The sequence below is a fragment of the Schistocerca piceifrons genome, chromosome 3, assembly GCF_021461385.2.
Source record: "Schistocerca piceifrons isolate TAMUIC-IGC-003096 chromosome 3, iqSchPice1.1, whole genome shotgun sequence".
NCBI classification, from domain to species: domain Eukaryota; kingdom Metazoa; phylum Arthropoda; class Insecta; order Orthoptera; family Acrididae; genus Schistocerca; species Schistocerca piceifrons.
Window position 1 is genome coordinate 905,326,280 of NC_060140.1, and position 26,570 is coordinate 905,352,849.

Sequence of the window (26,570 nt, forward strand, 5' to 3'; positions counted from 1 at the left end):
AATCTGCCATTTTCATAAAAGAGAAAGGTTGGCCCTCAGTTTTAAAGAATATAACACTAGCTCTAATTTTGTGGTTAGTTTTATGTATGTAATTGGTTTTCTAATTTATTTTGACTATTATTGGTCTATAGACTATTACCAGTCTATAGACTATTACTAATCTTTCATTATAGGATGAAACCAGTAATAGTTTCATAACTTAAATTGTATTGTTGATGTATAAACAAATATAAATTCTGTACTACTTATAAACATTTGGAGGAACAACTAATAGCATTCTTAAAGGATCTATTTGGATCTATTCGAAAACATGTTAGCAAAGTCAGCTCTTAATTAATTCAAAAGTAATTAACAGGTTTGTCACAAGCATTGTTTGCATAACTATATATGTTAATTTAATGGTTTAAACAAATAATTCAACTTAACCCATGTAGTAGAAGAAACTGTTAAAAGGAACAAATTTTTCCATGTATTCAGTTAATTAAATTAGTCAAGTTTTAATTGTGACTTCCGTAATTATACATCAAACAGTGTGTAGTTTGAGCACCTGTGAGGATATTTAAGTGCTCAATTTTTGGTCCCAAGACAGTCAGTCCACAGCCAAGTTCCAGATGAGAAACCTGTATTGGTTAGAACAACAACAATGCTTCAACTTAACTGTGAAATAAGTGTTGTAGACTTTGTTCTCGTTTTCCTTGCTGAACTTAACAGTTAGAATCTGTAACACAATGCAAGGGAATGGTTTTACACATATCTGACATTTGGCCAACAGGGACTCTCACAAAATTGCAATGTTACAACTGAGGTCTTTATCAGGAAAGCTCGCACTCAGAGTTGATAATAATGAGCGTATGGCATTAGTGGCTGGGAGACACCTCGCGGGGCGGCGACTTGCGAGTGAATGAGGATGAAATGACGATGAAAGACACACAACACCCAATCATCTTGAGGCAGAGAAAATCCCTGACCCCGCCGGGAATCGAACCCGGGACCCCGTGCGCAGGAAGTGAGAACGCTGCCGCAAGACCATGAGCCACGGACACCCAGAGCTGATGATGAATGCCTGCATATGATATTTCTGTGACATTCAACTTTATGATCATATTTCACCATCATATGCACAGCTATTCTGTCCTTGCAAGCAGGCTCAGTAATTTCCACACACTATCTCTCTTACTCTATGACCAATGTAGACAGTTCTCTTATTACCTACCCTATCTTAATGATCTTCCTGAACCTCCTCTAGATCCCATTCAGTAGCAGGAACCCAGCTCTGGAATAATACCATTCAGTACGTCCAAGCTCCTGTTTTCTTTTTCTTTTCTTTTTTTTATTTATTTATTTATTTTTAATGGACACTAATAACATATGTTCTATATCAACCACTTACCCTACTACAATTATGTACCCTTCTCTCCCAAAAGACCAGCCACATTTCCCAAAGAACCTTGCTGCTGCAGTCTATCTGAACCTCTCTTCCCACAGAACTATGTCATAAAATCTCACTATAAATACATTTTTTCCTAAAAAAACTCATTGCTGGTGTTCTTCTCCATGTTTCTGCTCCATAGGTTAGAACTGGTCTGATGACTGTGTTGTACAGCTTCATTTTGGTATTCCTTATCAGTAGATTAGACCCTAGAAGTTTATATGTTGAGTAGTATACTCTATTATCATTTACAGTCTCATTTTCGCGTCTACTTGTCTGATTTTCTTCCCCTATCACTGCACTCAGAAATTTGAAGTGTTCAATGTTTTTGAATTTATGTTTCCTGATCATGTGATTGGTTGTCTTGTTAAACTCTTCCTCCATTAGCTTCTTGATAGCTTCAGTCATAATATTTGTGATAAAATGTTATATGCCTAGACAGATTATGGCTGTGTGTGAACTTTTTATTACACAGATAGCAAATAAACTGACGAACAACACCACACTCAAATTGTTGATGTCTGGTTGGTTACTCTTCGTTGAGTATGAGCCTCCACAGCGAGTGCATAAAAATGAACCTGAAAATTTAACAGAAATCAGTATACATGCTGAACAGCAGTATATACATATTAACATAAGTAGTCATGTGATATTTTGATATGAAAACATTCACGTTGAATCTATTTGACATGCAAATTCCTTATTTCCAAATAATTGCTTTCTTTATGACAGAGGAGTATAATATTTAAAACATTACATGAAAATATGTTTATCCTCTATTGTCTTCTTCACAGACTAGTAGATCACCAAAGTGTAATTTTTATGTACATGTGTGCAACAAATCACACATTCTGTGAAATATCTACTGTCCCAACACAAGTGACAACTTCTTCTGATAGACATTGCTATTTGGTCCTTATATTCACTCTCTTGTAGGCTTGCACCACTTGTCTCTCTGCCAGGTGCAACTTTATTTTTTGTTGTGTTCATTCTCCGGCCAACATAGTCGATTAATATGTCTATAAACATATTCCTCAAAAAGTCTTGACTTGTAACTTCACTGCATGTGGTTCACTTTGTTAAGAACATATAAAATTAGAGTAGACATGTTAATTGAATAAATGAATAAATAAATAAATAAAATAAAAAACAATGCTAATGGTAATGTTGTTCTTGTTCTGCCAACACTGTACTGTACAGAAGGAAAAATCTACAGTGTCAGCTGCATTTGAACTTATTAATATAATCTCTGCAGGCCTAGATCAAGGACAAATCCCAGTTGGTGTTTTTTGTGACTTATCTAAAGCTTTTGATATTGTCAATCACCACATATTAATAATGAAGCTACACCACTATGGAATTAGAGGAACTGCTCTTGATATCATGAAGTCATTTCTGCAGAACAGAAAACAAGCAGTGGAAGTGTCACACAATCAAGGGAAACAGCTATCAGAACTACAAGATATAAAACATAGGGTGCCACAGGGTAGTATTCTAGGACCCCTCCTTTTCCTTATATACGTAAATGATTTACCTTGTAACATAGACAGTGAATAGATACTCTTCGCAGATGACACAACAAGCATAACTGTGAGACCGAACTTACAGGAGGCCATTAGTAAAAGTAATCAAACAGTTGAAATGATCAAACACTGGCTTGAAGTGAATAGGTTAATTCTAAATTATGAGAAAAGTAATGCAATCCTACTTAGGGACAACAAAAGAAAAACAAGTGAACTGACAAATTTGCAAGAGCTAGATGTAATGGTAGTTGAAAGCACTAAATTTTTAGGGATCACCGTGGACAGTTGTTTAGGATGGAAAGATCATATTTCCAATATATAGCAGTTCTGTTTTTGCTCTGAGACAAATTAAGCCACTAATAATTGAAGATGATGCGCGCATAGTAAATTTTTCATACTTCAATGCTATAAAGAGCTATGGTATAGAAATCTGGGCCCACTCAACTGAGGCAATTACAATATTCAAATTACAAAAGAGAGCAATTAGAATAATAGGAAACAAAAGAACATAAGATAGTTGCAAGCTTTTTTTTTTTTTTTAAAAAAAAAAAAAAAAAAGATTCTAACCTTCTACAGCTTGTACATATACAAAATTCTGCTCCTTGCTAGGGATAATAAAGATAAATTCAACAAAATTGAAGAGGTCCACCACCACCTCACCAGAGACACCAAGAAATTAAGAATTCTGCAGCATAACACAACTCGTTATGAGTGAAGCAGTGGTTATATGGCAGTAAAGTCATACGCCTCTTTACCACCACACATGACTAATGCCAAATCGAAGGATAAGTTTAAACAGTCAATCAAACAACTGCTATTAGAAACCCATTTATATTCAATCAGAGAATTTCTTTCAAACAAAAATAACTGAAGCAAACAGGCATAGTACATTAAAAAATGTACACAGGTATAGTGAAAAAGAATAAGTAAAATGCGTTAACTTCTTAACAGCATTGTTTTATCTAAATATTTTGTTTTCTACAGTAGTATTGCTGTTAAATTTTTTTATAAATGCAAACAAAACGGGATCTAGAATATGTATGTGCTATATGACTGTATTATATCACATATATAAAATGATGGATCCATAGTATAGAATTATTGCAATTAAATGTTCTGTAATTTAGGTACATAGATTATGTATGCCTCATAAAATCCATTCAGTTTACAGTATCTAAAACTTTGTAACTATGATATAAATTTCCAGAAATATTGTGGCTAAAATTTAATAGTTATCTTAGCAAAACTATAGTTAGAATCAGTAAAAGAAATGTATTTTATTGAAAAACTGACAAAGCAAATATGTACTTGGACTTACTCCATAGATGTACATCATAAGCTGCTAAATAAATAAATACATAAATGATCACAACTAATTGATCCACCTAACTTTATAATTTCTGTGTTTCCCTGAGAGCCTGTGTCATCATCAAAATATCCTTCTCTGAAACATATGACATCATTGATACATCTATTGTGAATCCAAACAGGTTTGAAGATGTTCCTTTGTTTATTGGGCAAAATCTCTGGGTGGTTATCTAGTTTATTCTTTCATAATGCCCAAATAACTTTGGGTTAATATTTGTTTAAAAGAATTCTTGCAGTTGCCATGCTGGTGTACCAGCTGACACAAGTTACATTACTGGCAGTGCCTGCTATAGGAATGATAAGATGTTGCTCTCTTTCCATCTGGTAAACTTCCAAAGCAAAAACCTCAATGCTGTATTTCTTTGACTTTTTTGGTAGATATTGTCAGAAAGGACATTTTTTGAAACTGAATGAGTTGTTCATCAATTGTTCTACAGTCTCAAGCATTATACACCTCCATATATTTCCTTTGCAGTGTGTGATAAATCCACGTCTAGTAGTTAAATTGTTATTATTTTTCCTATCATCTTAACTGATTTTACCATCAAAGCAAATATAGCAACGTAAAAGCATCTTCTACATAGCTACTACAAATACACCAGGCCCTTATATATCCCACAGATCTTTGAAACAGAAATGGGAACCCTTGTAAGTTATTGTGTCTAGCTGAAGACCCAGAGAAGGATTCATCTCTACTTGGTCTCTATCTTGAGCATCTCAAGATTCAACAAACTGTCCACAATCTTCTACAAGGTATGCATTAAGATATGTAACAATACCATCCATTAATTTTTCTTTAGAATAAAAGGAAAAGATTTCAAACTGAGTCTTTTCTGCTTTAACCATCCCTAAAGTTCCTGCCTTATGAAAAATGATGTTATGCTTTTCAGTCTTCCACTAACTTGTTCTAGCTGCCACTTAGTCTGCCCATATGTGATCTGATGTTTTCCTGGCATATTTCTAACTTGTACAATTCTTAGATGTCCACCTGGATCACGTTCTCCATGAGAACTTATAAAGTTAGCCGACTGGACATCCAAGAAATCTACGTCAGTCTGCCCGTATTCATAAATACTCAGGCGGCGATCTTCAGTAAGCAACACATTTGAAGATTCATTCAATGAAGAGGGTGGCATATCTAAATTCATGACATGTTCATTTATGTCAACAGTGTCACCTCCAACTTCTTAACCATCCGCAGACATAGACTGTTCATCATCAGTTCATAGTAGCTCTGCTATGATTTCCTTATCTGTGAGAAACTTGAACTTTTCTTTAAAGGACATGAGAAACACACTGTCACTTATTCATAAAATGAACATTTACTACAACATAAAACACAGATTGGCATATAACCATGTGTGTATATACATGTACAATGGTTTTAAATGAAATATAAGACAAGCTGATAACAAAGAAATCTACATGGGATCAGTTGTCTTTTTACCATGAAATGTAAAATATTAGGGAGGAGAAAAAATTAACAAAACACTCAGATCATATTAATTTGAGACAATCAGTTAAAGGTTAACAAATAACAGTGATAGTTTTTCTTTTCTTCATTGTATTTATTTCTGATCAGAAATTCACCCTCAGAAATTAACATTTTATCAGTTCAACTTAGAAAACTAATACAAAAAGAATAAATTAATAGTTATTCTACACTTTTCTTAGAGTTTGTAGTCTTTTTTAGTGTGAGTTGTGTCTCTGATACCCAACATAAGCCACTGCCAAAGATATGCTAAACCATACTCTTCACTCTAGCAGAAACTATCTGCCATTAAGGAAAGTTTGTTATTACTGCAGCCCACAGAGGCAATTTTTTTTTTTTTTTTTTTTTTTTTACTTCAGTCAAATTGCCAACAAGCTACAAATGATACACAGAACACATTCAGTCATGTACTGAAGCCAACACAAACAAAGTAATGTAATATCAGTTAACTAGGAATGATTAGAAGTTGATATTCACGTTAAGAATGTCACCTAAAGAACAATCATATAATAGAGGGAAACATTCCACGTGGGAAAAATATATCTAAAAACACAAAGATTCTGTAACATACCAAACGAAAGCGTTGGTACGTTGATAGAAACAATAACAAACACAAACACACACACAAATTTCAAGCTTTCGCAACCCACGGTTGCTTCATCAGGAAAGAGGGTAGGAGAGGGAAAGACGAAAGGATGTGGGTTTTAAGGGAGAGGGTAAGGAGTCATTCCAATCCCGGGAGCGGAAAGGCTTACCTTGGGGGGAAAAAGGGACAGGTATACACTCGCGCGCCCACACACACACACACACACACACACACACACACACACACACACACACACACACACACACACACACGCACACACACACATCCATCCGCACATATACAGACACAAGCTCATAGGCTGAATATCTACATATTGCCTTTGTTGAAGCAACTGAAAGGTTACATTCTTCCAGTTATTCAGAAGTCACTTGCTTCACCCAACTCTCTGACAACCTGGTTAAATTCTGTAGCTTGGAGTATGAGATTCTTTACTAACCCTCTAATTATGTACTAATACTCAGTGTGTAATGAAGCAAGCAGGGATATTTTTACTTCCTCTCCTGTTTCACCATCTGACACCTTACATTCTTTTCTTTTTTTTTTTTTTTTTTTGACTAATTATCGCTTAACATACATGAGTATAATCTGCATTTTCACAAAAGAGAAAGGCTGGCCCTCAGTTTTAAAGAATATAACACCAGATCTAGTTTTGTGCATAGTTTTTTTGTATGTCATCAGTTTCCTAATTCATTTTGACTATACCTAGTTAATATCTTTTGTTATAGGGTGAAATCAGTAACTGTTTCATAACTGAAATTCTATTGTTGACTTATAAAGAAATATAAATTCTATAATAATTATAATCATTTGGTGGAACAACTATGAGCATTCTTTAAGTATTTATGTGGCTCTATTCAAAAAAATGTCAGCAAAGCCAGCCCTTAATTAATTCCAAAGTAATTACCAGTATTGTCAAAAGGATTGTTTGCATAACTATATCTGTTAATTTTGTCATTTAAAAAAATAATTTGGCTTAACCCTCATGATATAATACACTGTTTAAAAAGAACCAATTTTTCGATGTACGCAGTTAATTTAATGAGTTATGTTTTAATTGTAATTTCTGTAAATCAAACAGCAAACAATGTATAGTTTCAATACCTATTACTGTGATGAATTATAAAGGACCGATTTTTGGTCCCGAGACAGTCAGTTCACAACCGCGTTTCAGACGAGGAACCTGTATTGGTTAGATGAACAGCAACACATCAACTTAACTGTGAAATAAGTGTGACACAAACAGACTGTGTGTTAAAACAATGCCAGTGTCTGTTCAATACATACCATATTATTCTACAAGAACAGTGAACTGTGTGGTTAGGTTTTTACTGCTTGTAGATATTCAACAGTAAACTATTGTAGCAGTATGTTGATGTTTGCTTGCAACTTATTAATGAGACTTATTGAAAGTTAAAGAATAGTGTACTGGCCATATAACTGTGTATTATTGGGGCGAAGGGGGGGGGGGGGGGGGGTTATGAACAGTGAAAGTAAAGAACTGTGAAATGCAAATGTGCACTTGTCTGCTACATCATTTAAAGTAGTCAGTGCTGAACTTCCACCCCTATTTTTTCAGCCAGTATAGCAATGCTTTATGTCGACACCGAGGACAATCAATGAAGAAATAAAGCAGGCGAATGTCACATATGGTGCCCTTGCAGGTGAGGACTATGTAATTGGGCACAATAAACTAGGACTCACGAACTTTGAACAGTGAACTCAAGAGCAGTTTACAGTACAGTTTTAACAAACGAGATGCAACAGCCAATCAGTGCATGGGTTTCATGGCTACAGTTGGACAGCAGCGAATCAGCGAGTGGGTTCTCTCAAAGCAGCCATTGAGTACAGGAGCAGCCAATCAGAACAGCCGCTGGGAATAACAAGACGCCTCACCGAGAGAATTACAACTTGCAGCAGGTGTGCAGACAATGAATCGAGATGACAACCACAGCAGCAGCAGCAGGAGCAGCAGCAGGAGGAGGAGATGAATGGATAAGAATACTTAATTTCATAGCAAAAGCCATTTTATATTAAGTGATACATAATGAATGGCCTTAATGAACAAGACAGTGCGAGAGGAGGCAAGGGACAACCTGGAGACAGGTTCTGTAGATGATAGTGGTTATAAATCAGATATGAATGTAACTTTTAATGATGGGGACGAAAGTCCTATTGTAAATGGGATGATAAAAGCATCATCTACAGTGTATGGTGATGTGAGCAAAGTGGACAGAAACAATGCTGAGTGAATGAAATCATTAAGGCTAAGAGGAAGGACTCTAGTAGCGAAAGTCAGCAAGGGCAACAGCTTATGACAGACGGAACATTGGAAGTAATGTTAAGGCAAATTGTGAGTAGTATGTATACAAAACAAGCCATTAGTAGTATGAAAGTAGACATTAGTAGTATTAAAACTGACATGACTAGCTTCAAAAATGAACTGATGAAAGAAATTAGAAAGGAAAATAAGGTAGTTAGCTCTTGTCTTTCAGAATTAAATAAGAAAGTTGAGGCAGTAGGGAAAGATTGTGATGAAAAGATAAAGAAAGAAGTACAGAATACTAATGAGAAATTAACATTAATGAGTAGTAAATGTATAGAAGAGAGAAAGAAGCTTTGTGATGACTATAGTAGGAGTGTGGAGGCTTCTGAAAAACAGTGAAAAGATGAAGTCAAAGCAGCCGGGAAATTTTGTGCTGAAAATAGGGTTAAACTTGAGAACCAAACCTATCAAATTAAAAATGATTTCAAGGCGGAGGTAGAAAGCAAGAGTCCACAGTCCTTGCAAGAAAATTAATAATTTTGAACCTTATGGGGAAGTGCATCCACTGGATTTCATTAGGGAATTTAATGATCTGCCTGAAACATGGAATGACAAAGAGAATATGTCATTTGTGAGAGGTTTTTTGAAAGGGGTTGCTTATGGATGTGCAGCTCAGGTAGCTGATAGCTCTTCTTCATGGCAAAGCTTTGAGAAAGCATTTTTAAATGAATATTGGTCCAAAGAGAAGCAGCAGACAATTTTGAGAGAATTTTGGGGAGGAGAAAGATTTGACAGTAGGAAGGGTACTGTGAAAGGTTTCTGACAGCTTTGGACAAACAAACTGAAATATGGACAAAGAGCTAGGTAGTGAATCAATCATTAATGGTTTAGAAACTAAGTTGCCTCAAAAAGTTAGATAATTGCTTGTACCTGCCCCTAGGGGTAATATTAGTGATTTCATGAATTATGTTGATAAAGTGGAGAGGGTGAAGTCCTCAATGGAAGATCGTAGGAGGAATTTTGATGACAATATTCAATTAAGAGAGAGAGTGGTAGGAGCAATTCAAATAAAAGAAATTGAGGAGATGATTTTAATTCTGGATCAAAAATTTTAAAACAGATAATGCTCCAGTTCTGGGTCGCACTACAACAGGTAGTGATGAAAAGCCACTTGTACATAAATGTGCTGTAATCACAGATAAGGGTAATGTAAATGATATTAGTAAGACAAGTGTAAATTCTAATTCTAGTGAGAAGTTGAATTATGGTGCATGCAACAATGTTTATCCTGTAAAAGGAGAGTTGGAACTTACTATAATGTGCATTGACCTAGAGGTAAGGCCTACAAGTAAGTAGGGGATTCACCATTCTGTGCTGGATTCATTATGTGGCAATAATGCTTACCCCAGCTGTCTGTCTCATTTTTCATGTTTCCAGAGGCAGGCAAACTCTTCTCCTATCCTATCTGTAGTTTATAACTGAATCAGAGACATTCTTTCTTCAACTTGAATGTGATTTTGTACAGCAGGATACTTTAGTAAAGGGAATATTTTAGAAAAGGTTTCTCCAGTGATATCGATGTATATATTATATTATCTTAGTGATAAGTAAGGGAGTAAGAGGATAAAAGAAAGTAAAGTGGTATCATGGTTTAAGAATTTCTGTTAAACAAAGAGGTAAGGTAAACAGAAAATGAAAGGTGTCAGCATACGTGGAGGAGAAGGTGCAGATTATGTGAGAACTATAATGAACGTCTGAAGTAATCAGCTCATATGTGAAATTAGTACAATTTGGTGCAGCAGCAGAGGCAACATGTACTATAAACCATCTTGAATACTAGATCTTAATATTAATTGTGGTATAATACAAGTGTTTGTGTTTGGTGCAATCAGTATATGGAGATAACTATCTACTTATAGAAGTGTGTCATGGTACAGCCTTTTCTGACATTAAGGAATTACAACTTTAGACATAGTTGCCTGGAGTAATGTGTGGCAAGTGTGTAGGTACATGGTGAAACCCCCCCACCCAGATATGGTAAAGTGAAAATTTATTAAAAACAAAAAAAAGTTAAACAGCGATCGAGCATAAGCGTCAGCAAATATGAATATGAATATGCGGTAAGGTGAGGACAAATGAAAAAAAATCATCATTCATTTTTTCTTTGTACATGATTTTGTTTCTCACTCTCTCATATGTAGAAGTTCTGTTAAGATGTGCTGCTCGGAGTATGATGGGGCTATGAGTGTTTTGTACCACACACATTTCAAAATAAGAGAAGACTTGATATCAGTATTAAGTATTCTTTATTGAAGTGATATGGAATCAAACAAGGAGGATTTTCTTATTTTTGACACGCATTTGTGTACTTGAAGTAGGCTGCCTGCATCTACAATTGAAATGTAAGAGAGGAAGACCGAAAGCCTAAATTCGTACAAGCAGAATATTTGAAATAATGCAATTGTACTATCCTTTAATTTTTTTTCCACTCACATACCTATATTTTTATATGTTTTTTAATATTACAACACAAAAAGATAAGCAAGATTTGTATGTGTATTGCCTTTCAGGCTAGAATCTCAAGCAATTTGATAGAATACAGTGAAAGAATAGTTTTCCTAAGTGGCAATTTTGTCTGATCGGTAATGAGAGTTAGGTTTGCCTTAGCATAAGGATCTGTAACTGTGGAGTGTTTTTTCAGTAAAATCAGTTTTGCATTGGATAAGCAGAACAGTTGTTTATTTATTAGATAATGAAGCAATAAAAATAGAATTGGAGAGAAGAGAAATTTGTGGCACAACTTGACTAGAAGAAAGGATCGGTTGGTAGGGCATATTCTGAGGCATCAAGGGATCACCAATTTAGCATTGGAGGGCAGCGTGGAGGGTAAAAATTGTAGAGGGAGACCAAGAGATGAATACACTAAACAGATTCAGAAGGATACAGGTTGCAGTAGGTAATGGGAGTTGAAGAACCTTGCACGCGATAGAGTAGCACGGAGAGCTGCATCAAACCAGTCTCAGGACTGAAGACCACAACAACAACAACGAAGCAATAATGAAATAATAAAATAATGAATAATGTTAGGGTCTTAATAGTTAGGGTGCCTGTCTCTGCAGTAGGGATATTTTTTGAGAATAACTCCACTAGCTAATTAGGTAAGAAATGTAAATAAAATAATGTAGCTGACAGACATGTTTGAGTAATGAAAAAGGTAACTGTACACAAACAAACGTTGTGTAACTGTATTGCTGATCTAATTTTGAACTAGACAACACTGAGTACTACGTATATTGTGCAATCCATGACACTGCAGCTGGGAATGAGGACTTAACAGAAAAAGCAAAATTTTAGTGAGGTCATATAATGCTGCATTATCAAATCTATAGGTTACCTGAAAACTTCTATTCATGTTCTGAGGAATTGTGAGCTTAAAGCGGTAATACTGGAATGAAGAAAAGTAACTTTGCTGATTGACTGATAACTGTGGTGCTAGACTGATTATTTCTGACATGTCAACTATTTGGTAACATTTTGTGAGGATTTAATTTTCTGGTTGAATGGGAGTAGTGCTCAGAGTTGAGTAGAGAAGTGGGACAATCCCCTTAATTTTGATTTGAGTAGTAATTAAGTTATGTGATAGCAACACAATTTTTTTCATAACGTAATGATTAGTAAATCTATGCTAGTGCACATCTTGAGTTTGTGCTAGAGGTAATGTACATATTTTAGACACTAAGATGATATTTTGCAAATGGGAAAGCAACAAAAGTCAAGTTTAACCAGTTTCAGACAGAGTTATGACTTAGAGTAATGCTTTTTAGTGTAATGTGCACTTGATTTTAAAATTTTATTAGTCCACACCTTTCGTACTATACTCAATTTTAGTGCTAATTATTGTGATGTTACAAGAACTGTGTAATGTATCTATTTATGAAGTAATGACTATCATTCTTAGTGTGAAACATTTTTTCCTTATATTTAGTTAGAAGTAAAAGTGAATGTACTAAATTAGTGTTTTATCATTTAATTTTTTTCATGTATGAAGTTGGTGGAGAACCACCTCCAAGAGAACTGATAGAAGAGCATTTCCGTACTAACTGCCACTAGGATCTGTTCAAGGTGTGGACGACTTGGTAAGAAAGTGTGTTAAAGCTCATTAAAAAAGTGAAAGTGCTTGTGAAAAATACTAAACACTGAGCAACTGAACTAAAAAGTGAACTGCAATGCGCAGTATAATTTAACTTTATACAACCCATGAGGATTTTTTTTTTTTTTTTTTTTTTTTTTTTTTTTGAGTAAAATAGGACTTGTATAAAGTGATATGTTTCTTAGAATGTAATCCTTGGTTACCCAAAAAGGACACAATTTACAACGAAGGTGCCTAAATTTTATTAAAAGTATACCTTGTAGATATTTTGTGACATTGTACAATACAGGGTGTTTATAAATGAATATTGGGGTTTTAACACTTTATAATATTTATTACGTTAAACTTACAATTATAAATGATATGTCACGAGAAAGAGCAACTCAAACAGTTTTACCAAGAACCTTACAAATGTTCAATGACCGCATCATTTGTCACAAGGCACACATCAAGTCCATAGCCGAGTTCTTCCCAAATGTTGATAAGTGTGTCTTCAGTGATTGTAGTAACAGCTGCTTCAATCCTGTTTCTTAATTCAGGTAGGTCTGCTGGTAGTGGAGGCACATACACACGATCCTCGATGAAGCCCCAAAAGAAAAAAATCACATGGTGTTAGGTCGGGTGAACATGGAGGCCATGCAAAGCAAGTCCTGTCATTGGGCCTCTTGCGGCCTATTTGGTACTTGGGTACAGTGAAGTTCAACCAACCTAGCGGATCGTGGTGGAAACATTATGCGCTGCGCATGTGCACTGGTGCCAAACACAACTGTTTGAGTTTCTCTTTCATTTGATGTATCATTTATAACTGTAAGTTTAATGTAATAAATATTACAAAGCGTTAAAACCCCGATATTAATTTACAAACACCACGTACACTGTATGGTAATATTTTGTATGGGGATTTTCGTATGGCCAGTTCATGTAAGTTTAAATTTGGAAAAACATATGTACAGTTGTTTTTGGTAAGATTTCTTATGTAATATTTTTGTGTGTAGATTTTTACACCCAGTTTCTAGCTTCACTTGTAGTAATTGAATTGCCAATTAGCTATTTGCAGTATCTACCTGGTCAATCCAATGAGGAGGTGATGCGACAAAGCAAGCAAGGATATTTTTACTTCCTCTCTTGTTTTGCCATCTGACTCCTTAAATTAATTTTTTTTTCATTTTTGACTAATTATCATTAACATACATGGGTATAATCTGAATTTTCATATAAGAGAAATGTTGGCCCTCAGTTTTAAAGAATATAACACCAGATATAGTTTTGTGCTTAGTTTTATGTATGTCATCAATTTCCTAATTTATTTTGACTACACCTAGCTAATATCTTTTGTTATAGGGGGAAATCAGTAATTGTTTCATAACTTAAATTCTGTTGTTGACTTATAAAGAAATATAAATTCTGTAATACCGAGTAAGAAAATATGAATATGGCATAGTCAATGTATTATCATGCCCAAGATAGATACATAGCCAACACCCATCACTGTAACACAGGTTTATGTGCCAACTACCTCAACAGGTGATGTAAAAGGAAAGAAGTTAAAACTTCTGTTGACAATGATGTCATTAGAGACAGACGGATGGACTGATGACGTTTAAGAAACCAAAATATGAGGTCATCGATCCCTTAATCCTTTTAGTTCCTAGAGAGGAAGGACACAGAAGACAAACCGCAATGGACTCAATTGTACCCTTGAATCATGGAACTCAAGAGATAGAAGAAGTAAGTAGAAGAGTGAGAGAGGGGGGGGGGGGGGGTAAAAGATGAAGGTGGGAGAGATGCCCCACCTAGAAAGCAGCTGGAGGCCCCTTACCCCTTACACACGTTATGCAGCTGGACACACACCCTCTGCATACGACCAGTGCTTCCACACTCTCCATTACCATAAAAGAACTAACTACACAGACAAAATAAAATCTCAGGATAGACAACAATGATGACAAGATTGTCAACCAACAACAGATGTGAATGAAGAAGATTTAAAAACATGGGAAGGGCAGGAGCCAGGCGATACCAACGAGCCCCTCAGGTTGCAGCACTCTAGGAGGCACTCCTCCAATCCCCCAAGTGACTGATGAGGCTAATCTGCCCCACGTCACAGAGATTAGTAAAAATTACTTTCATGGGTACAAAATAAAACCAAATCAGTTGCTTTGGCATTGTCTTCTAGCACCAGAATTAAGAGGTAACATGTAAGCAGTTTAAAAAGTTTTCACTGTAAGGTGGCCAAATTAGGGCAGTCCAGCAGGATTGTACCATCATCAGACAGGCTGCACACCGACAGTGGAAAGAATCCTCACACAGGAGGATGTGGCCGTGGGTCAGCCATGTGTGGGCACTGAACAGCTGACAGATGACAATACATTCCCTGGGAGAAGATCGAAGTTTAGACTGCCACATAGTTATGGTTCACAGTTTATTCAGAGAAGCCAGGGCACATCAATCTGCATTCCAAGCCATCAACAATTTTCGGCTTAGAGCCAACTGAAGGTCTGGTTCCAGTACCCCATCTCTGAAGTCGGCATCCTGGTAGCCAACTTGAACATCTGGTCATCATGTTCATTCCCTGGGATCCCAACATGAGGAGGAGTCCTTACAAAGACAACTGACCATCCAGCGGGGAGGAGGTCATACAGGAGATCCTGGATAGTCACACTCAATGGATATCGAGGGTAGCACTGATTGACAGTCTGAAGACTACACAAGGAGTCACTGTTGATTAAGAACAAACTTGCCAGTGCAAAAATGAAGGTGGTCGAGGGCTTGAGCAATGGCCACCAATTCAGCAATTAATACACTGCATCTGTTCACCAGGGAGGACAGTTCACTGCATCCTGCATATGCAGGCAAAACTGGTTCGCCTGCCAACCATAGAACCAACAGCGTAGACCACATGTGAGCTTGGAAATTCATCAAGGATGTCTAGGGACAGGCGGTGAAAAGCAATTAGGTCTATTGAGTCTTTCGGTCCAAAGGAGTGGTCAAGGTGAATCCGAGGAGGGGGGTACACACCATGGGGGCGCATGTAATTTCTCCCTGACAAGAGGCAACAGTGAGGAAAGATGGAGTACAGAGCAGAGACTCTGTATGTGAACTGCGATCGTCACCCCAGATATTGGCCTCTGTTGTGGGAAGTAGATCTCCCTACCAGCAAAAAGGACATGTCAGTTTGGATACTCTGGGGAACAGCAAATGTGTATTGCGTAGCTGAGCAGCAGTGGATGACGCCTGATATAAGGGAGGCACACTAGCCTTCGTGAATAGATTGTTCACAGCACTGGCCTGAAAGACACCTGTCGGAAGCTGGACCCCACAATGGTGTATTGAGTCCAGCATCCACAGGAAAAGCTGAGCCATACATCAGGCTTGCATAATCATGACATGATGGGATCAGAGCTGTGTAGAGATGCAAAAGAGTAGAGAGGTCTGCAGCTCAACTGGTGTTACTGACACAGTAAACATCATTAAGGTGTGACCAGCACATTTTCTTAAGCTGGCGAAGCTGGGAAAGCCACATAAGCAGACTAATCCCAAAAAACAATAAGACTCCACTACATGGAGCATTTGCTCCTCGAGGTAGAGTTCTGGTCGGGGACAGACAATATGACAGCAACAGAAGTGCATGACATGTCTTTGCGGCACAAACTGGAGGCCATGGGTGAGAAACCACAACTGCACCTTCTGTATAGCACCCTGGCACCCTGCAGTTGGCTTTCAGCAACACCCACATTTGAGGGGGGGGAGGGGGGGGAGGGGTGGGAGGGGGGGGGGGAAGTCATCAGCAACAGGAAGGGTGACACTGTAGACCCTCGCAGTTGCAGTTGGTTAATTTAGAGACACTAGAAAAAGGGGCACAACCATACAGAGCCCTGTGGAAATCTATTTTCTGGTAATGGAGAATACTACAGGAAGCACCAACCTGAACCTGGAAAGTATGGTGAGACAAGAAGTTCCGGAGAAAAATCAGGAGTTGGCCCCAGCGGCCCCACATGCGGACGGCAGAGAGGATGTGGTAAAACTGTGTGTTCTCATAAGCCCTACGCATGTGAATGATGACAGAAATAAGATATTGACTTCAGGCAGAAGCTGTCCGAATTTAGACTCCAGGCAGATCAATCTGTAAGCAATAGAATGGCTTTGGTGATACTGCCCTACGACGGAGCCAAAAGACTTCAGGAATAAAGGTACCAACACAGCCACCCGCTCATCATAGGTTTGAGCAACTTGCAGAGAACATTGGCGAGGGTAATAGGGAGACAGTTGTCCCTCTAAAGTGGGTGTTTACCCGGTTTCAGTACTAGGACAATCACGCTTTTTCATCACTGAGACTAGAACTCACCCATGCTCTAGATACATGGCAAGGATGTAATGTTGGCAATCCACTGGTAAACATTTGAGCATTTGGCTGTGGATGCAGTCACATCAGGGCAAAGGCTAGGACACTGAGGAATATCCAATCACTGAACATAGCGTTATAAGGTTCTAGAAGATGTGTACGAATGGTAAACAAAGTCACTCTATCTGGTGTTTGAGGACGCAAAATGCAAGCTGATTTATTCTCAGTTGCATAAGCTCATGCATAATGAAAAGGAAAATGTTTAGGAACAATGTCTGGATAGACATCACCATTCACAAAGATACCAGGTACACCCATGGGGTACTGGTGTCCACAGAGGCATCAAATCTTTGCCCAATGGTAGCAACATACTGCTCCCAGAATTCTCATTTCTGTCATTTTATAAGGTGGTGGACCTGGGCATGGAGCCATTCAAAACAATGAGGTGCTCCATTGAAGGATGCCATTATGACATTAGAGAACCCGCCTGTGATCTCTAATGGCCACAGTGATTTCGGGGGAAGAGGGGATGGGGGCTGAGGGGGGGGTGGGGGTACCCAAGTAGTGTCTTCCAACAGGGGTATCCCAAGGAAAGGAGATTGCCGAGTCAGCTGCAGGCAGAATGGCTGCCCTTGTGCTGTGGACAACCACATCAATACCTCCATGTGGCAGGGGCCAAAGGGGCGATGGCAGTTGTGAAAGCATCCCAATCAGCTTTGGAGAGAGCCCATCTGGGTGGACGCTCATGCGAGTGATGACACTTCATCGTTGGGGAGGGAGATACATATGGCAGATGGTAAATTCCATAGATGTCTTGATATGAACAGCCATGGCCACCAGAGTCATGTTTAGTGGCATATGTCTGTTGTAGAAAGAGTCCAGAACATATATGCAAACACCACCTGATGCTCTTTCATAGCCAGTGCGATTCTTAAAATAGGCCCGATATCCAGGGAGGGTAGGGGTCTGCATTGCTGGGAAACAAGTTTTCTGCAGGACAATGAAAAAAAAAATGGGGGAAGCACACAAAAGATATCATAGCTCAGCCAGGTGGTAGAAAAAACTGCTACCATTTCACTGGAGGGTCTTGCCATCAGTATCCTGTAGGGGCGTGAAAGAACCAAGGAGATAGATGATGCTTCAGTGTTGCCTGGTGCCACTCACTTAGAAGATACCATCAATACACATCTGTTCAGAATCAGGGTGTGTGGTGGGAGCGTGGGAGGATGCCTGCAGCCTTATGGGCTACGAGAAACACTGCTCTGGATACAAAGGTAGAACAAACAAAGTCTGGCAGCACAGGGGCCATCAGAATCTCCCTCTCCTTGGAGGACTTCTTCTTGACCTTAGATGATTTAGACATCTTTGAAGGAATGTCTGCCCCAGATTCTGGGACAGAGGAGGGATGTGAAGTCCAAGGAGCTCAACCTATAGCTCTTTCAGCCACCAGCTGGCATCTGCTTGCAGGTCAGCAGAGACTTGGGAAGGGAATGTTTTAAGGGACTATTTTCTGGTAAGGGGTGCCAGAGGAGAACATGCTTCTCCAGCTGGTTGTTGGGAACTGACGTTCCTGGCAGACAGGGAGTCGATGTTCCAAAAAGAGGGCTACAGGGGAAAGCAGAAGGAGGAGGACTTAAGAAAAACCATCAGGGTAGCTGGCGTACTCGGCCGGTCCCGAGGGCCAGATGTAGAAGACACGGAGGGCAATGGCGTAGTCACTAAAAAGGATGTCATCGTTGTGAGGGTGGAAAATGTCATTGCCATATGCATGGGATATAGGAGATCATATTTCTTCTTGGCCACACGATATGTGAGATGGTCAAGGCTCTTGTATTCTGGAATGTTCTTTTCACACTGGGAAACAGTGCAGTCTGGTGAACAGGGGGAATGGTGTTCCCAACAGTTGACACAGATGAAGGAAGGAGCAGTGGAGCATTCACGTGCAACTAAATAACCACAATGCCTACAGAGGGCCATCGTTGCAATGCGAAGACATGTATCCAAATCGTAAACCTTTGTAGCACCGCCATGGGAGGAGGAGTATATGGCTTGCCGTTCTCAGGTAACGAGTCACCTTCAAAGGCCAAGACGAAAGCTCCAGTATTCACTCTGTCGTGTTTTGGCTGCCAATGGAAACAATGCATAAAATGCACCACTCATCGATACCAATTAGCACCAACTCGTCATCAGCCTGTAAAAAGAGGTCTTCATGGAAAATGACACCCTGTACCAAATTCAAACTTTTATGTGGGAATTTATACTGACAGGAATATCACCCCCTTCGTCGCCGGTGAGAGCTGTGCTCGTGACTGAACAGGTCAGACTGTTTTAAACAGAATGGAGTCACTTTTCACTTTTTAAATCACTGCAACTTCCCCAAACCTGCCCTCGAGATTTTCAACAAAGAATGACATTGTAGTAAAATAAGAATCCCTGTCCAACCAAGAAAATATCACATTTGGGGAGGGGGGAGGGAGGAGGAGGGGGGGGAGAATATTTCTTGCCTTATCTCTGAGCCATATGTTCCTCCAATGGCATAGGCAAGGAAGGGGACATTTTGGGATCACACCTATCTGCACTGTAATTTAGCAGATTCAGAAGAGACTGCCACCAGCAGAAGACAGTTTAATTCACTTTATGTGTGAATCTTCTGCCTGGCATCACCGACTCTTGAACAGGGGCTCTCCCTAAGGCCACCACCCAATCACGGCAATAGTTACCTGGTCAGTAAACCATTGGTTGGAGTCCCCGTGCCCCAGCCATGATTGGCAGCCACTCCTTAGCTTGCGTAGGGAGTTTCAGCTAAGGCACCAACAGTGTGGTCTCTGCATGGTCAGGGCACTACCATGATGCAGGTACCCGACAACCTTCACTCCTGCCCCCATAATGGAATGGCTACCGTGCTGGTTTTTGGGCATAGTACCACTGCAAAAAGAAGGATGACAAGGTAAAGAAGCATGAAGGTGGAATATATGTTGCACTGGTTGACCTTCCCTGCACCATCCACATTTCTGTAAAATTTAGAAAAGAAGTGGCAAGTCAGAGTCAACTAAGACACTGTCTAATTAATTATCGAAAGTTGCAGAAGGCCATTAGGTAGGAAAATGAGTGTCCAAAACACAAACCAGATCCAAGTACAATCAGCACCAAGAAGACCACCCAAAAGAGAGGCAGAGAGGGAAAAAAGAATAGCAGGATGACAGACTTGCAGCACGGAAAGAGATTCATGATTCCTCGTCAGAGAGGACACAGTTCATAGTAATTGTCAGAAAGTCATCAAGTAAAACTGAAGTGATTTCTGGCATTCCCCAAGGTAATGTTATAGGCCATCTGCTGTGCCTTATCTATATAAACAATTTGGGAGACAATCTGAGCAGTCGGCTTAGGTTGTTTACAGATGGTTGGTTGGTTGGTTTGGGGAAGGAGACCAGACAGTGTGGTCATCGGTCTCATCGGATTAGGGAAGGATGGGGAAGGAAGTCGGCCGTGCCCTTTCAGAGGAACCATCCCGGAATTTGCCTGGAGTGATTTAGGGAAATCACGGAAAACCTAAATCAGGATGGCCGGACGCGCGATTGAACCGTCGTCCTTCCGGTTTACAGATGACGCTGCCATTTATCGACTAGTAAAGTCATCAGAAGATCAAAACAAATTGGAAAACAACTTAGAAAAAATATCTGTGTGGTGCGAAAATTGGCAATAAACCCTAAATAATGAAAAATGTGATGTCATCCACATGAGTGCTAAAAGGAATCTGTTAAACTTTGTTTACATGATAAATCAGTCACATCTAAATTATTATATTCAACTAAATATCTATGAATTACAATTGTGAACCACTTAAATTGGAAGAAACACATAGAAAATGTTGTGGGGAAGGCTAACCAAAGACTGCGTTTCATTGGCAGGGCACTTAGAAAATATAACAGATCTACTAAGGAGACTGTTTATAATACACTTGTCCGTCCTCTTTTAGAATACTGCTGCGCGCTGTGGGATCCTTACCAGACAGGATTAACAGAGTACATCGAAAAGTTAAAAGAAGGGCAGCATGTTTTGTATTGTCGCGAAACACGGGGGAGAGTGTCACTGAAATGATACAGGATTTGGGATGCACTTCATTAAAACAAAGGCTTTTTCGTTGTGGAGGAATCTTCTCATGAAATTCCATTCACCAACTTTCTCCTTCGAATGCGAAAATATTTTGTTGACGCTGACCTACATAGGAAGAAATGATCACCACGATAAAGTAAGGGAAATCGGACCTTGTACAGAAAGATATGTGTTCATTCTTTCCGTGTGCGATACGGGATTGGAATAATAGAGAATTGTGAAGGTGGCTCGATGAACCCTCTGCCAGGCACTTAAATGTGATTTGCAGAGTATCCACGTAGATGAAGTGCTGCAAAGGCTGGGGCACAGTGGTGACCAAGCACATGCTCACAAAAGAGATGTAAGCCCCCGGGGGAGCATTATAGACAGAGCACAAGCTCAAATTAAGGAAGGGTGGGGAAGGACATCAGCCACGCCACAAGAAATCATAGAAAACCCAAACCTGAAACAGAGAATGGGTATTGAACTGATGTTGTCCCAAATGCAAGCCCAGTGTGCTAAACAGTGTGCCACGTCACTCGGTTGCAGACAATGAACAGAATGAAAGGTTATAAGGTGAGGCAAAGATAATTATTCTGATAACTAAGCAAGACAAAAAAGTAATTGTAATGGGTGGTGGAGTTCAATAGTAGGAACAGCAGGAAGAACTAGGAGTACATGAACTGTGGAGGGGAGAATAAATTCTGCAACAGCTATAATTTAATCGCTGCACCTGACTTAAAAACAATGAAATAAGACTGTATATGAGAAAAAGACCTGGGGCACTGGGTTATTTCAGACTTACGAGGTGCATTCAAGTTCTAATGCCTCCGATTTTTTTTCTCTGGACTGGAAAGAGATAGAAACATGCGCATTGTTTTAAAATGAGGCCGCGTTCATTGTTAATACGTCCCAGAGATGGCAGCACCGTATGGCAGATGGAATTTTACCGCCAGCGGCGAGAATGAGAACTGTTTTAAACACTTAAAATGACGATGTTTCCCTTACTTGAACAGCGCGCAATCATTCGTTTTCTGAATTTGCGTGGTGTGAAACCAATTGAAATTCATCGACAGTTGAAGGAGACGTGTGGTGATGGAGTTATGGATGTGTCGAAAGTGCGTTCGTGGGTGTGACAGTTTAACGAAGGCAGAACATCGTGTGACCACAAACCAAAACAACCTCGGGCTCACACAAGCCGGTCTGACGACATGATCGAGAATGTGGAGAGAATTGTTTTGGGGGATCGCCGAATGACTGTTGAACAGATCACCTCCAGAGTTGGCATTTCTGTGGGTTCTGTGCACACAATCCTGCATGACGACCTGAAAATGCGAAAATTGTCATCCAGGTGGGTGCCACGAACGCTGACGGACGACCACATGGGTGCCCGTGTGGCATGTTGCCAAGCAAAGTTGACGCGCAACGACAGCATGAATGGGACTTTCTTTTCGTCGGTTGTGACAATGGATGAGACGTGGATGCCATTTTTCAATCCAGAAACAAAGTGCCAGTCAGCTCAATGGAAGCACACAGATTCACCGTCACCAAAAAAATTTCGGGTAACCGCCAGTGCTGAAAAAATGATAGTGTCCATGTTCTGGGACAGTGAGGGCGTAATCCTTACCCATTGGGTTCCAAAGGGAACTACGGTAACAGGTGCATCCAACGAAAATGTTCTGAAGAACAAATTCCTTCCTGCACTGCAACAAAAATGTCCGGGAGGGGCTGTGCGTGTGCTGTCTCACCAAGACAATGCACTTGCACATCGAGCTAATGTTACGCAACTTTGAAGTGATTCCTCATGCTCCCTACTCACCTGACATGGCTCCTAGTGACTTTTGGCTTTTTCCAACAATGAAAGACACTCTCCATGGCAGCCGTGCTGCTATTGCCTCAGCGACTTTCCAGTGGTCAAAACAGACTCCTAAAGAAGCCTTCGCCGCTGCCATGGAATCATGGCGTCAGCGTTGTGAAAAATGTGTACATCTGCAGGGCGATTACGTCGAGAAGTAACGCCAGTTTCATCGATTTCGGGTGAGTAGTTAATTAGAAAAAAAATCGGAGGCCTTAGAACTTGAATGCACCTCGTAATATGTACTGGAAAGACAGAGATTTCAAATTGTGGGATGTTTCCAGGGACAGATGTAGACTCTGGCCATAATTTATTGGTTGTGATCTTAAGATTAAATATGAAGAAACTGCAAAAAGGTATGAATTAAAAGTGATGGGACCTGGACAAGTGTTTCAGACAGAGTATTAGGCAACTTTGGACTGGGGAAAGGAATATGATGGAAGACAAATGGATAGCTTTGAGAGATGTAATAGCGAATGCAGCAGAGGATCACATAGGCCAAGTCTTAGTAAAAATTCTTGGATAACACACAAGATACTGAATTTAATTGACAAAAGGAAAAAATAGCAAAGTGCAATGAAGGAAGGAAGTAAAAGAGAATACATATGTATAAAAACATGACATTGGCAGGAAATGCAAGACGATTAAGCAGGAATGGCTAGAGAATAAATGCAAGGCTGCACAATCATGCATGACTAGGAGAAAGATAGAAAACTTACAAGACCTTTGGTGGTAAAAGAAACAGCTGTATGAATATGGAGAGCTCAGGCAGCAAGCCACTGCTAAGCAAAGAAGAGAAAGCCAGAAGGTGGAACAATTATATAGAAGGTCTGTATACGGGAAAAAAACTTGAGAACAATATTATAGAAAGAGGAGATGAAGTAGGTGAAGATGAGATGTACAGCAAGAATAATTTGACAGACAACTTTAAAAGACATAAGTGGAAAAAAAGAGCCTGGAATAGACAACATTCCCTCAGAATTAGTGAGATCCTTCGAAGACCCAGTCATCACAAAAAAATTTCCACCTGGTGTGCAATACATATGACACAAGGAAAATACTATTAAGGTTCAAGAATTTCAATTATACAGAAGGCAGGTGCTGACAGGTGTGAATACTAGTGAATCACCAATTTAATACATCACAGTTGTAGAATACTGACATGAATTATTTGCAGGACGTTGGAAAAACCGGCAGTGGAGATATGAGCCAATGATAAAATGGTCAACAAGGATCGGCTTCCAACTTAGCACTGCGCGGAACACAACAATAGCAAGAATATGACGAGAGTGCACCGACGGAGGCGAGGCGGTGGCAGCTGATGGAATAAACAGGCCACACTGAGACGAGACACCATGACCCATCCCCCGCGACCCCTCCAATCACACCTTATCGGTCCAACCGGTGCCGAGGATGCAGAGGAGCCTGTGGTCCAGCGGCTATAAAGACCTGGACAAGACATGAACCCAACACTTCGCCTGAAGATGGCAAGTAAGAAACTTGCTGAAACATTGCCAGATAATGACACATTGACTCAGCTGTTGACCCAAGAAGATTTTATGAGGGAAAAGTCTTCACTGGCAAAACTAATACACTGTCAGAAGTACAGATTGTATATAACAGTGGCCTAATAACAAAACCTGTCAAAGATGTGGTACAATTAATGAGTTTCCTGCATGCACATATGCTGCCTTTTCACACAGGAGGATACAGAATAAATAAATAAATCTGCATTTCTTAAATAGCAAAAAAATGGAAGCATGGTCATAAGCTACGAGATACCAGGAAATACAATGAATGTAACTTTGCTTCCACCTAACACCCATTGAATAGTATTTGGCAGAATGCGCCACTATCAATCCAAATTTACTTTTTTCTAACTCAAAACTAAGAAATCAAGATACTGATGCAGTACATGAAACCACTTGTGTATTAACACCCCAAATAATTAAAATCTTCTCAATAAATGAACTTAAGATTCTACATTTTGAATAAAAATAATTACATAATAAATAAAAGAACTTTGTGAATTCCATCTAACTATTAGTCATAAAACACTAACTAAGGAAGTTGATCACACAGGACAGTTGTTACCTAACTAACCTTTCAGTCCTGCTTTAATTATGCACTCAAGAATTTTACCCGTGCAGGACAAGACAATTGGTCTGTACAACAATACAGCAGACGTTTTTCCTCATTTTTAAAACTGCATTTCCTATCATAATCAATGTCCCAATAAACAAACTTTGTCAAGTACTGTAAATATCATCCACAAGACATTGTTCGATAACATTTTAAGTATTGAATAGTGTATTTTGTCTAGTATAGGTGATGAATCATGGGTGACCATGAGTGTTCTTGATAGCCTTCATACGTTCTGTAAAGGTAAATTCCTGAGTTATTTACATGTCAGAGAGAATATATATCATAACCCAGTCAGCATCAGTGATGAATGGGTGTTATAGAGAATGGTATATGTAAATTATGGCATGTTCCAAGGTACAACCTTTTTTTAATGTATTATTATTTTCTTTTTATTTTAATAAGTGTCTGCCACTTCAAAGCATGCATATATCAAAAACAAATCATAGCACAGAAAAAAATTTAAAAATTCTTCCGAGGTGATCATCTATCCTGCGAGGTCTCCTTTCTTGTTTAAATAGATGGAATTCACTTGGTTGTAAAACAAAACAGACTTAAATCATCACATACATATGTATCGAACTTAGCTGGGTTATCACACAGCTCTTCTACTATCACATGTCTGAAACTATCACTTGTCCATTTTTCATGTTTCAGTATCTCATAAAATGGTCAGCGTAAATGAAAAATGAGTATGCTCTTGCACACAGACTAGCCACCACTTTATTAACATAAGTATGTCACAGAAAATGTTTAAACTAACCACCATTTTCACACTGGCATAGCACTGTAAAAATAACTGCAACTCCTAGTTGCTATACTGAAATTCCTTCATTTGATGCTGTCTTTTTGCTCTACACTTTTGGTCAAATGGTTTTTCCAAACCTTGAAAAAATAAATAAATCAAGAAATTTGGCTGCCATCCTTTATTGTGAAAAATCAAGAAATTATTGCCCAGCTATTTTTAAACAGAATTTACTACTACCACCACATGTGTTAATGACAGACAAATCTCCAATGTACACAAACATGAAATATCTGTCTCCATTGCAACACATACTTTACTTTACTTTACTTTTTTGAATCTAGAGGTCAAAGTTTTTCAGCCCCAAACTGGGCTGAGTTCAATGTTTCTTTGCTTCCTTGTCATAACTCACTGAGTGTACATTTACTGGACAGTTAGTACAGGTCAGGAGATGTTTCATATCCAGATATTCGTGAAAATCACATCTGTTGTCATGTTTATCAATAAGGTCCCAATTGATCAGGTTTGCCTTCACTGGCATTACGTCCACTTTGATGCAGCT

At 39.0% G+C, this 26,570-nt stretch overlaps 1 protein-coding gene across 1 annotated transcript; it reads right to left on the minus strand.

The window, feature by feature from the left end:
• Window positions 1-1,421: 1,421 nt before the first annotated feature.
• On the minus strand, window positions 1,422-26,169 carry LOC124789428. The gene is made up of 2 exons (XM_047256772.1): window positions 26,027-26,169; window positions 1,422-2,007 (listed from the first exon to the last, which is right to left on the minus strand). Exon 2 carries the CDS (start codon window positions 1,835-1,837, stop codon window positions 1,493-1,495), a length of 345 nt encoding a protein of 114 aa, XP_047112728.1. The 5' UTR covers window positions 1,838-2,007; window positions 26,027-26,169; the 3' UTR covers window positions 1,422-1,492.
• Window positions 26,170-26,570: the final 401 nt, after the last annotated feature.